This window comes from Miniopterus schreibersii (assembly GCF_964146895.1).
Source record: "Miniopterus schreibersii genome assembly, chromosome: 2".
NCBI lineage: Eukaryota > Metazoa > Chordata > Mammalia > Chiroptera > Miniopteridae > Miniopterus > Miniopterus schreibersii.
Genome location: NC_138102.1, coordinates 109,848,009 through 109,861,941, shown reverse-complemented (window position 1 = coordinate 109,861,941; position 13,933 = coordinate 109,848,009). Strand labels below are relative to the sequence as shown.

The 13,933-nt window shown below is 36.8% G+C and overlaps 1 protein-coding gene across 4 annotated transcripts in view; it reads left to right on the top strand.

Annotated features, from left to right (window-relative positions):
* The window catches only part of MRPL42 (mitochondrial ribosomal protein L42), a 28,951-nt gene continuing 15,018 nt past the window's right edge, over nt 1–13,933 (top strand). Inside the window, exons 1-5 of one of the 4 annotated variants that reach the window (XM_081130919.1) lie at nt 1–93; nt 1,778–1,938; nt 4,638–4,701; nt 6,862–6,946; nt 12,342–12,505. In XM_081130919.1, coding sequence (XP_080987045.1) covers nt 1,869–1,938; nt 4,638–4,701; nt 6,862–6,946; nt 12,342–12,505 — 383 coding nt within the window. In that variant the 5' untranslated portion in view covers nt 1–93; nt 1,778–1,868. Of the gene's footprint in view, nt 340–1,777; nt 1,939–4,637; nt 4,702–6,861; nt 6,947–12,341; nt 12,506–13,933 lie in introns of all 4 variants that reach the window. The other 3 variants (XM_081130921.1, XM_081130920.1, XM_081130922.1) reach the window with 3 other exon arrangements.

Below are 13,933 nucleotides of genomic sequence, written 5' to 3'. Positions count from 1 at the left end.
GAGTGCCCCGCAGGCCAGGAAGGCGCGTGGAGCGGTGTCTCTTAGGACCCGGATCGAGGCAAGATGGCGGGCACGCGGTGAGCAGCTGCCAAGGTAACCGTTGCCCTTTCTTCCTCGGGCCAAGGAGACCCTAGAAGCTAAGCTGGGCAGGCCCAGAGGTTTATCCGCAGTTGTCAGGTGTCCTACCTGTCGTTCGCGGCAGGATAAAGCCTCTTGCATCACGAGACTCGGTCCGTCTCCGGCGTGTGGCCGCGCGCTGCCTGTGGGGACTCCCCTCGTGCCTGTGCCGATCGCTCAGGGACCTCTTCAGGTTCAAGTCTTTCGGATCTGCCCCCGAGTGTGAGTCCATGTGCTCCTGGTAGCCCGTTCCTCAAATTTAGGGCCCTCCGAGGCTCTCTGCAGGTTTTGCTTCGGGGTTGAATTCCAGGGCAAGTGATTTACCCTCAGAATTACTCTCCCCGGGGTGAATAATCTGACCGGTTGTGAGCGTGCCTGCCTGTGGGCCTCAGGCAGAGGGGCCCAACCCCTCCCCCCCAAAGTTTTGTTTCTCGGTTTGTTCTCAGAAGACAGGGGTTTGCCCTGTCTTCCATCCTGGCCACCTAAGCTGCGGTGCAGTGGGCAGGTAAATCGTTTGGCCTCTCTGAATGTACAAAATGAAGAGGCCTACTTCACAGACGTGTGGAAGAGCACATAGCGTATACGAAAGTGGGTTGTACACGGTAAAAAGCACACCGTATGAACTCGGGGGTAGCAGGGCTAATGTACTGACGGGAGGCATCGGCCCGCATAGTCTGGTCTAGCAAACAAGACTGCGTGCTAATTCCAGTCGGTGTCTTTGGGGAAAAGAAGAAATAGTCATCAGGGCTCTTTCCACAAGGGATGTAACAATGCTTACATTCTTTTATTCACAACAGCCATGGAGGTTGTGGTTGTTCTTCCCCATTTACTATGGGAGAAACGGAGGGCCATTTAGTTCATGACTTGCCCAGTGTTTCCCAGATTATAACTGACTCTTAAAAGTTCTTGGAGGCTACTCGTTAAAACTTTGCACTTAGTTTCTTCATGACTAATATGAGAGTGAAATGAAATGGTAATGAAAGTACCTTGGAAAATTAAAAACCTTATACATACAGGGTGGAGCAGAAGTAGGTTTACAGTTGTTCGTATGGAAAATAATAAATAAATAATACTACAAGTTGTAATAAACTGTTTAACATACAACTGTTAACCTACTTTAGTCCCATCCTGTATATCAGACAGTGAGATTATATTTGGCACTTCAGGGTGTTAATATGTGTTCATCTTAACTCAGTATTTAATAGGCTAAGGAAAGGCCTTGTTTAATATTTCATTTAATCAGAAACAATACTACTTTAAGAGATGGAATAAGATTTGTGTATGGTACCTGGAAGGTTGTACACAGATATTAGCATTATGAAGGGAATGCTCAGTGTAGCATGTGCAGGTGACTGTTTCTAAGGGTAATTACACATTTTCTGAGCACTCATTAAATAGAAAGAACTACACTAGGTGCTGAGAAATTTGCATGTAAGAGAAATTGTAAAGGACATAGTTCTGGGGTTTCTGATCATGTATTTTGATAAAATTGCTCTTTTTGTGTCCCATAAAAATGGAAAGTTGTTTAAAAGTTTGCTTTAGGTGACTGGTTCTAGGTAGTGATTCCTATCTTGTGCTTGTAGTGGTCAATATATTGTGTCACTTTGATTTACCATAGGTAGCAGTGATTTTTTTTTTTTTTTTTTTATCTCTTACTCAGGGATGAAAATAGGTATGCCTAGAAGCACATTTTAAAAGCATTTTCTCTTCAAATCTTTTTCCATACCACCTGATAAGCATCTTGATTCACCATGGCTGTATCAGCAGTGAAATGGGCCATATCAAACAGAACTATCTTGAAACATTTACTTCCAATTCAAAGTAAGTGAGTTTTTAATGTTTAAAAAGAGTTTTAAACTTTTTCAAATATTATAGAAACATGCATTCATTATGGAAAATTTAAAGCATTTACTTACTGTATATGTCTTAGGAGGAGTGTTTGCAATAATGGAAAAAGGGATAAAGCCTAAATGTCTGTCAAAGGGGAGATGGGTAAATTATCTTTACTGTATGTAAAGATATCCAAATGGAAGGGGGGAAAAGTATCTTATAATCCTGACTGGTGTAGCTGAGTTGGTTGGGCGTTGTCCCATGCACCAGAAAGATGGCTGGTTCGATTCCTGATGAGGACTCCTGCCTCAGTTATGGGCTGAATCCCCAGTAGGTGATGTATAGGAGGCAGCCGATATATGTTTCTCTCTCACATTGATGTTTCTCTCTCTCTCCCTCTCCCTTCCTCTCTGAAATCAATAAAAATATATATATTTTAAAGGAAACTTTCTCTGGTTTGAATCATATTAACTGTATTTCCACATGTTACTTTTTTAGTAGTAGTTTACATCAGCAAATAAACAGCAAAATTACAATCCCATCTTATAAAGATAATCATTGTTAACGTTTTCTTGTATTCTCTTTGTGTTTTTATCTATATATTTAGCAATTTAAAAAAATAAAATGTAGGCCTGGCCCCTGTGGCTCAGTGGTTGAGCATCGACCTATGATCCAGGAGATCATGGTTTGATTCCTGGCTCAGGGCACATGCCTGGGTTTTGGGTGCGATTCCCAATAGGGGCGTGCAGGAGGCAGCTGATCAATGACTCTCTCTCATCATTGATATTTCTCTCCCGCTCCCTCTCCCTTCCTCTCTGAAATCAATTAAAAAAAAATGTAATTTTTACCTACCTTTTCTAAAGCTATGTATGTAGTCTTTTTCTTCAAAGTATTAATACATCTTTGGAGTCAAAACATCAACCCATATAAGTAAGTAGATTATTAAAATCTTATTTCCCAGCCAACCTTACTTTCATTTTCTTTTTCCACTGTGAACACTATTCTCCCATTTCTAAAGTAGACATAGAAGGTTCCAAAAGGTTTGCTTTTATGTGTTTAGCTACATCAGCCAACTTTTAAATTTTATTTTATTGATTATAGAGGGAGAAGGAGGGAGAAAGAAACATCAATCGGTTGCCTCCTGTACACACCTCGACCTGGGTAACTCACAACTGGGGTATGTGCCCTGACCAGGAATTGAACTGGCAACCTTTTCCATACACGGGAGGACCCTCAACCACCTGAGCCACACTGGCCAGGACAGCCAACCTTTTTACACATCTCTGCCTTGCCTGAATCTCTTTGTTCATGTTTCCTATTTACTCTCATTTGCAATTGAATATTTGTTTATTGAGCTAAAAGGAAAAAGAGTTATTTGAAGACTCGGATTAAAAGTATAAGTAAAAGTATAATGAACTAAGTAAAAGGAGGAGAAGATTGCTAGAGACTTTAGATATAAAAATCAGAGTCAAAACAAAACAATAGACAACGCTTGGTTACCTGGGAGCATTTTTGTTGATAACTGTGAGTGAGACCCTTGCAGCTTAGCACCCCCCCCCCTTTGCCCTCACAGGACCCCATCCCCAAGGCTGATGGAAAATCAGACTTAATCAGTTTTTACCTAGTTCATGTCCTGAAACAGCAATTAGTCCTTACTCAGGTTAATCTGCCCTAGGATAAGTAAAAATTGTCTATGTATACATTACCCACTAGATTGTAAATTTGTACAGTGTCTAATTTATTTTGGTTTCCTCAGTGCCTCTCATACATGGTAAGTAATAAGTTTTGAACTAATGTGAATGGATGGGAGTTGTCAAAATATCTAGTGAACTAATGTAAGTTCTTAGAGATTCCAGTCAAGATGGTGGCGAACATAAACGCAGTACTTGCATCCTCCCACAACCATATCAAAATTACAACTAAACCACAGTACAACCATCATTCAGAACTGCCTGAAATCTGGGTGAATCTTAAAGAAGCCACACTGAGAGGGATAGGAGGGGCAGAGGCTCGGAATGGGATGGTCTGACACCCACATGTGGTGTTTTTTTAATAGGGAGGAATATAGTGCTGTGGTGGAGACGTCATCTCCACTGGAAAGGAATTCTTGAACCTGTACAGTTCTGTTTTGTTTTGTTTTTGTTTTTTTAATCCTCACCCGAGGGTATGTTTTTATTGATTTTTTTTTTTTTTAGAGAGAGAGGAAGGGAAGGAGGGAGGGGGGTAGAGAGGGACAGAAACATGGATGTGAGTGAAACATCAGTTGCCTCCCATATACTCCCCGACCGGGGATTGAACCTGCAACCTGGGTATGTGCCCTGACTAGAGTCGAACCCACAACCTTTTGGTGTACAGGATGATGCTACAACCAACTGAGCCCCGGCCAGTGTTGTACAGTTTTGTTTTATAACTCTTCTGTGCCCTCTTCTCTTTTCTGATCCTTAACCCAACCTAACAGGGCTGATCTTTTATATTGGAATTGTTTGTTCACTTGTCTGTCTCTCACCAGACTTAAACCCTTTCTGAGGGCAGGGGCTGGATCTTACTTGTTGAATCCCTGGCCCTTGGTTACATGCCCCTTCCGTAGTAAACAGTAGATATTAGTTGAATGAGTGAAACTAGCTTTACATTTATATGAGAACATATCCTCAAATTAACTAAATCCATTTTACTTTTTGGGTTTTTTCCAGATGGAGCTTTATATTGTGTTTGTCATAAATCTACATATTCTTCTCTTCCAGATGACTATAATTGGTATGTATTGAAATTCAGTTGGAAAAATAGCTATTAGCTGCACCTGAAATGATGTAATTTTGTTTATTGTTTGAGATTGTTCTGCTTTTTTATTATTCTTTCTTTAATTTTGTTTTTAAAAATGATTTCAGTGATCTTATTTACCCGCTATCTGGGCTTAGAAACATTTTAAATAAAAATCATGCCCTAACCGGTTTGGCTCATGGTTAGAATGTTGGCCTGAGGACTGAAGGGTCTCCGGTTCAGTTCCGGTGAAGGGCACGTACCTTGGTTGCAGGCTCGATCCCTGGCCAGGCTGGGGCACATGCGGGAGGCAACCAGTTGATGTGTCTCACATCAGTGTTTCTATCTCTCTCTCTCTCTCCCCCCCCTTCCACTCTCTCTGAAAAGCAATGGAAAAAATATCTTTGAGAATTAAAAAAAAAATCATTATCATTGTATTTCAGTGAATACTTAATTTGTTATAAGATAGGCATGCTGTTACAAATGCTATCTTTTCTTCCTGAAGCATTCTTTAGCTTCTTGAAAAACTTAATTAGTTTTTATAGTTTTCTCTTAGGGTTTATATCTTTTAGCTTATGCAGTTATTTATCTTATCTTTTATTTGACATTGAATAATCCTAAATAAAAATATTTAATCCAACCATAATTTATTTGGTACTTCTTCAATTCTAGTCACTACTCTAAGAACTGGGAATAACATATGAATAAGATGTCTTTTTCCTCTATAGCAGAGTCTGATGTGCAGAAACCAACATATTTTCTTAAGCTACATTTTTTATTGCAAATTTTAGTAAAAATATATTTTCTTCCCTTTTGGCACTATGTAGTTTTGTTTTTTTGTTAATCTTCACCTGAGGATATTTTTTTTCTATTGCTTTTTAGAGAGAGTGGAAGGGAGGGAGAGGGAGAGAGAGAGAGAGAGAGAGAGAGAGAGAGAGAGAAACTTTGATGGATCCATTGCCTCCTGCATGTGCCCTGCCAAGGAGTGGGGAGCAAATTTGCAACCCTGATAAATGCTCTTGACCAGGAATTGAACTGGAGACCCCTTTGGTGTATGGGCCGATGTTCTAATCACTTAGCACACCAGCAAGGGAGACACTATGTAGTTTTAATTTGAGTTTTAATGGTATATTTAGTAAGTGTTAAGATAGTGGTGAAATTAGACAAGGTCTAATTTGATCCTGAAAAGAATGAATCTTGTAGGTGCATACGTAAAACTCTATCCTTCATCAAAATCATTTGATAGATTAAATGTTCATTATAGCCTTGTTATGGTATTTAACTTTATCCTGTGTTAGCTAAAATACACTTTATAGTTTAATTGCTGGTCTAGCTCAAATCTGGTTGGTGTTGAAATCCTAGAAACTTAAGTTTATAGACATTAGAGAACACATACATTTAATAAAAGCTGAAAGCTGTGCTCCTTTGAATGTATATGGATCTAAGTACAATATTAGTTGTCAGAGTCTTTGAAAAACAGACTTGGTAACTTGATACCTGAAAGAATGAAATCTAGTCAGAGCATTCCTGGAAGTGTTTAGAGGAATATTGCCCAAAATGTTTCCTTCTGAGGGAATTGATGGAAGGAAAGGAAAATATTCAGTAGTTCCCAAATTTGTTTGACCATAGAATCCTTTTTTATGGGAAGCTTTTTATAGTTGTACTGTTTTGCCAAAGGCACTTGAAATTCTGATCTAAACAGTGTGCTCAGCTTCCATCTTTATGATTAGAAATTCAGGTGATCTTTTACCTGGAAGATTATGTACTTTGCTGATCTTCAGCTTTAATAATTCAACCAAGTAATGTCCTTACTACTTTTTGAAGGCAGTTTTTGGATATGAAAAAGAAGTTATAATAATAATGACAAGCATGAAGGCCTCTTCCAAAGATCTGGATAGTCTAAAAAACAAATAATTAAAAAAATAATTTAGATGTAATAGTGGGTAATGCATTAAGGGTTTGTTGTGGTAGTTAAACTGACATATTTTGTGGGATGGTCTGAGTTGTTCTCTATGATATAGGTACCATATCAGGTTTGCCAGTCCAGTGACAGGGCATCTATTCTTCAGGGATTCATGATTAATTAATTTTAGCTCTAAGAGTAATCATTCTGCCTTGAATATAGTATAATTTTGTTTCTGAAACATTCTTTTTCAGCAAAGTAGAACTTGCTTTGACATCTGATGGCAGGACAATAGTTTGCTACCATCCTTCTGTGGATATTCCATATGAACACACCAAAGTATGTATGAGAAAATCATAGAATTTTTAATTTGCTGTTAGAAATATTCACACTTCCTTAGAGTATCTAAAGAGAAGAATTTCCTTTTGGCTTTTTAATTTTATTGTTTTGATTTTTCTCTTAGTTCTGTTTCATCTTTCTTTAAAGGCTATTTTCAGTATACAAAGCGAACCATTTAAACACAATTATGGCATCAGTTTTCTGGTAAAAAATTTGGTAGATTTCTGACTACGTGTCAACACACCTGATATAAACTTACAGAACACATTGTCCCATATTATAACTGGTAAATTATGAAAAACTTGTATTTTAGAGTGCTGGTTCATAATTTTTATATTGTATTGGGTCTGATAATCCTTTTAATGTTTGTTGAATTTTTTGTTAGTTTTTTCTAATTGGCCAATAAGGGCATATGTTTTAAGTCACCTTGTTTAATTTTTTTCATATTTCTTTAAATGCCAGGCACTAGCTAGAAGAGATTTTGTTTTGTTTTTAAAGATTTTTTAAGAGAGAGAGGAAGGAAGAGGGAGAGAGAGAAACATCGATATGAGAGTGAACCATCAGTTCACTGCCTCCTGCATGTCCCCTTTCGGGGAAACTTTTGATGCATGGGATGATGCCAAACCAACTGAGCCACATGGGCCAGGGCATTGTTTTATTTTTAATAGTTTATTTTAGCTTGGCCCAAATCTTTTTATTATTTTATATTTGAAAGGCTTTCTTCTTTTTCCTTTTTTTTAAATATATCTTTTATTAACTTCAGAGAGAGGAAGGGAGAGAGAGAGAGAGTTGAAACATCAGTGATGAGAGAGAATCATTGATGGGCTGCCTCTTACAACTGGGGATTGAGCCCGCAACCCGGGCATGTGCCCTGACAAGGAATCATACTTCAGTCTCCTGGATCCTAGGTTGATGCTCAACTGCTGAGCCATGCCCAGCCGGTCTCTTCTTTTTCTTTAAGCCTTCTTCTACTATATTTGGTAATGTTTGATTTGCTTTTTGAAAAAATAATTAGATAATTCAAGTCATCACATAATGCATCTAGTGGTACCTATTTTTAAAGATTACCATTAGGGTCTAGAGTACTGGTTGATTTGACAAAATAAGTTGTTATTTTGTTAATTTTTACTCCCTTTTTAACCTCACCATTTTGTCTGACTGCTTTGAATTCTAGCCACATATCAGAGTCAATAATTCAGTACCTCTTTCGTTTCATTTCTTTGAGCAGTATGCAGAAAATAGACCTAAGTTAATGACTTTCAGCCTATAAACCTTCCAGCTGACACTGTTTTGTGCTCTCTTCCATTTTTATTTTGTGGTATATTTCTGGTTTATGCTTTCTCCTGTTTTAGTAGTAATACCAAAATGCCCAAGACTCTGAGTTATTTCTCAGCATCCAGACTCTCATCCACATATAGCTCTTTACATCTCTGAATCTGACCCTTCTCCTATCCCTCCCAACTCTCAAAACTTTTCCACTCTACTCTTAAAACTTACTATCATCAACAAAATCTCTCAGAAACTTCTTTCAGAAGGTTGCCTTCACATCTGGCTTAACAGAAACCAGGTTATACCCTGGGGCCAGTGCTTCCTCAACAGTCTTTTTAAGTAGTTGCTGTTTTCTCTCCTATATCCTTTTATTACTGGGCCTAGAGGTGGGGTAGGTGTCTCTGTAGTTCCTCATTGTCATATTCAGACCATTTTTCCTTCTCTCTAACAATTTCTAGCTTTGTTATATATATCACTGAACTGTACCATCTACTACCTTTTTTTATTGCTGTCATCTACCAACCCGCAGTTTACTTCTCTCCCTCCATCCTTCCACTGTTCTTTGAAGATTTAGATGTACTTTCACACTCTCCAACACTGTTTTTGTCCTAATTCTTTGTTGCTTCAATATCCATGTAGATGATCTGTCTAATAGACTTCTGCTTTTCACTTCTCTTTTCTGTCTCTCAGCCCCTACTCCCATGGTTGTACCCTAGAGATATTCTAATCACAAATAACTGCTTCTCCTTTCCCCCAATCTCAATGTCAAGAATTCTATTAGCTTACCACCAACTGCCCCTAGTCTTTTAGGTCCAAGAATTATTCATCTCCACAATGAGACCTATATCAATGGATTGAACCACTTTTTCACAGTCCCTCATGTACCTCACACATTCTCACTTCTCTGTTCTCTAACCCAGAATAGATTTCATGAAACATCATTATAATCACTCCCTTGCATGCATGCCCAGCTCCCTGCTTTCTCTTTTTTTGTTGCACTCCCTTTGTTTTAACATTTGTCATCTCTCCCACATCATCAGCATTCCTCTCTCTAATCTCTGGAAGATCACTCCTATCAGTTTATATATAATCACTCCTCTGCTACCACACTGGTCTCCTTGCTGTTTTTCAAGTATATTAGGCAAGCTCCTGCCTCAGGGCCTCTGTAGTTCTTGCTTCCTCTGCCTGTAATGCTTTTACCCCAGATATTCTCATAGTTTATTTCCTTTCCTTTAGATCTTTCCTTATTTATTACCTAGCGAGGCCTTCCTTAACTACTGCATTTGAAGTAGTACTCCTGCCCCTGGACCCCCTGTTGTCTTTCTTTGCTTTACTTTTCTCAGTAGCATTTATCATTTCTTGCACACTGGATATTTTCTTATTTTTCTGTCTGTTCTACACCACTAAAATGTAAGCTCCATGAGGACAGGGCCTTGTCTGTTTTGTTCCCTGCTGTATCCTCAGCACCAGAATCACAGCTTCTGCTTGGTAGCTTCACAATGAATGTTTATTGATTAAATGAATAAATTTGTTTTTCTCTCACCATGCTTATGGGTTTTCTGTTTTAGGGCTAAGAAACATTCACATGGGGAAGCATGGATTTTTTTTGTTTTTCAGCTAATAAATTGTAGATTGGGCTCCACAATAAGAAACATTCTTGAAAACATGTTACTGTTAGAATAAAGTATGTTCCTTCTGAATCCAGATTACAAATCTCGTGATGATAGTATATAACATTAAATAAAAATTCTCAAACATGACTTAAAATTTAGATTTGACTTTCCTCTTTTCTCCAGGAAGTAGGATTACAGCTCTAGTGGGCCCTTTGATTCTTCAGGCCCTGGAAAGCATATTGTGTACAAAGAACCTAGTCATATGTAGAAATAGCAACTAAAACTGGCTCTAAGAAAGTTAAGATGATTTGCATCTTTGGTTTTCTGGAATTTATATTTGAGTCTAAAGCATGTTGATTATCTTCCATAGATCCAGGTAAAAAGATCCTTCTTTTCTGCTTCTGCCTGGTATATGTTTTATTAAAAGTGCTAATATTCTCAAAATGCTTTCCAAATTTATGATTTCTAATTTAGGAAAGTAAAGGTATTTCACCAGAAACAAAAATAATAATGATTGGAAAAATAAAGTAAAAATATAACTACTAAGCAATTCTTTTTGGTGATTGATGTAGTGGAAAATTTTGAACGTCAAGTTTTTACAATTCTTAAGAAAAGCAGAAAATTTAGGATGACAGTTATGAATGTTTTATGAAGTTGATATTCAGTTTTATTTTAGTTTTTCCTTTTTACTGAAACATTCATGTACTCTTTCTTTGAAGTTGATCAAGAAGATCAAATACTGCCTAATAATCAATTCTGAGTCTGCCAGAGGCTCTTGGTATAGACTTCGAAGAATCCATTAATTCCGATGTCTTTTATCTATATGCCTAGAAAACAAAATCTGTTTTTAATCATACAAAGCAGAGAGAATTTGTGACATTTTAGAAATGAGCCTGCTTGGGAATAGGACCATAGACCGTTAACATTTATTAACACTTGAAAATCGCTTAACTTTTTGATAATATTTAAAACATTTAATCTTTAGCAACAAGTTTAAATAACCTAAAAGAGAGAAAACTGTAGGTTCCAATCCCATATTTGCTGGTACCCCTCATGGTCTAATAGTAACTTGCAAAGACACTTATTAATATTTCACTTTACAAATAAGAGACAATATTTTAATATTATTTTAAGTGTCTAAGGAGCACTTTTTCTTTAAAATAAATTTATATCACTTTTCTGTTTGAGGATGTAAAAGAAATGTTAATAGCTACCTACCATTATTGAACTCTTAGAGAATGAGAGACAGCTAAGCATACTATCATTATTTCACTTAATCCTCATAAAGCCTCTATTAGGGAGCTGCTACTTCTCTGATTTTACGGAAAAGGAAATTAAGAGCTTAAATAACTTGCCCAAGGTCATAGACACAGAGGCCGAAGCCCAAGTTCTTAACCTCTTCACTATATTTCCTCCTTGTTCCCTCCCACACTACATGTTTCCTCACTTCAAAATCTAACTTTGAAGGCTGTTCATAATTTGGTTTCCTGAGAACCATTTCTTACCTCTTTATCATGTGTTCTTGCCTGCGTTCCTTTACTCATAAGGTTTGTTATCCCTTGTAGAATACATTCTGCCCTCCAACAAGTCTCTGACTTGGCTCCCATTCTACTTCTCACTGATTGATATCTTTGTTACTTTGTGTTTCTGATGTACTTGCGCCACCTTCATGGACTTATATATTGCCTTTTAAAGAGGTCTTATTGTTTCATGTACATAAACTAAGTAAATATAACTGTATGCTAAAACATACTCAGATTACCATAAAGCATCATTTTTGGCATTTCAGTCATTTAAAATAAACACATTGAAATTTTTCCTGCTTCTATTGTATATAAGAATTTTTCATTTTTTTTAAAACAATTTTCTTTTTATTCAACATAAGGAAATCAAGTATATACTCACCTTGTCCAGACTATCTCTCCCCACCTAAGAAATTTAATCTTTACTAAATCAGTCTTCAAACCCACCCCTTTTCCATTCTTTTTATTGGCATTTCTTTTTTTAAAATTGAATTTATAGGGGTGACATTGGTTAATAAAACTATATAGGTTTCAGGTGTATAGTTCTATAATACATCATCTGTATTGTGTGTTCACCCCAAGTCAAGTCTCCAGAAATGTCCTTTTCAATGAAAGATTTTTCATTGTATCTCACTTTAATTTTATTCAAGGTAGAGACTGTAAACTTTTAATTAAAAAAAATAATAGGCACAATTTATAGTTTTGAGAAATAAAAACTAATGTAATAAGTCTTATTATTGAGAGGGAAACAGAACTTTAAATAAGAACTTTATTATTAGAAAAGAAACCCAAAACTTGATGTAAGAAGAAAGATATTTCTTATTCTTTAATGAGTAATGCAACTAAGTGAAGCTCTGTTCTGATAACTTACCTACCAGCCTTGAGGTACTGTAATGAATTCTTGAGAATGGTAATTATTTTATCATAAACTTAATCAAATGCTGGCTAACATTCCTATTTCTATGCTGTTTATTACTGATTATTTTGTAGCCTATCCCTCGGCCAGATCCTGTGCATAATTATGAAGAAACACAGGATCAAGTACTAAAAACGAGATTAGAAGAAAAAGATGGACACTTTGAACAAGGACCCATGATAGAACAACTTAGCAAAATGTTCTTTACTACTAAGCACCGTTGGTATCCTCATGGACAGTAAGTTCTATTTTCTTTTCTTCAACTCACACAGGACACACTGAAAGAACATGTAACTTACCTTGCATTAAGAAACTTCTGCATGAGGAAATTAACATGCAGTAAGATTACCTACTATATATTTTTTCTTTTTTTTGTTGAGGTATAATTGACATATAACATTATATTAGGTAAGGGATATATAGCATAATGATTTGATATTTATATATATCATGTTTTCTTTATCCATTCATTCATGGCTGGATACTTAGGCTATTTTCATGTCTTGGCTATTATAAATAAAAATAATGCTGCAGTGAACATAGGGTGCATATATCTTTTCGAATTAGTGTTTTTGTTTTCTTTTGATAAATATCCAGAAGTAGAATTGCTGGATCATACGGTAGTTCTCTTGTTAGTTTTGGGAGGATCTCTTGTTAGTTTTGGGAGGACCTCTATACTGTTTTCTATAGTGGTTACACCAATTTACATTCCCACTAGATCACTTACTATGCTATATTTTTAAGTCTACATATACTGTAGCTAAAATTAAATAGTACTTCTTTTTTCCTTTATTTTAATGGAAGAATTTAACCAAAGCATTCAGTGAATTTTGCAAGAATTCTTAAAAATTTTTCCTTTTGGCCCTGGCCAGTGTGGCTTGGTTGGAGTTTTGTCCCATATACAGAAAGGTCTCAGGTTTGATTCCTGATCAGGGCACATACCTAGGTTGTGGGTTTGATTTCCAGTCAGGGCGAGTACGGGAGGCAGCCGATCAATGTTCCTTTCTCACAGTGATGTCTGTTTCTCTCTCTCCCTCTCCCTCTCCCCCTGTCCCCTCTGTCTAAAAATCAATGAATATGTCCTCAGATGAGGATTAAAAAAAATTTTTTTGCCCCACTGGTGTGGCTCAGTAGTTGAGCATTAATCAATGAACCAAGAAGTCACCAGTTCAGTTCCCTGTCAGGGCACATGCCCTGGTTTCGGGCTTGATCCTCAGTAGGGGGCGTGCAGGAGACAGCCGGTCGATGTTTCTTTGTATCTATGCCTCTCCCTTCCTCTCTCTGTAAAGACCAATAAAAACATATTTGGGGAAAAAAAAGTTTTTTGTTCTGTGATAGTCATTTAACATATTGTTTATCTTCCTAAAAATTGATCTTGATTTCATCCTTTAGTCCATTTTTTTAACAGATTTTGTTATTATAAAAAAATAAAACTAGGGTACACTGCAAATAATCGGGCAGTATATATTGTTTTCAATTCCTTTAGTAGTTTACAGTTGCCCCTCTGTAAGTGTTAACATTTTATTACATTGATTCTAACTCCTATCTGACTCTAGCTTTAATGTTTTCTTCTCTTTCATTCTCCCTCTTTCTGTCTCTCCTACCAAAACTATGAGGTTGCTTTTTTCATTGTTTATGGAACACCATTTGTTCTTATTCACTGTCC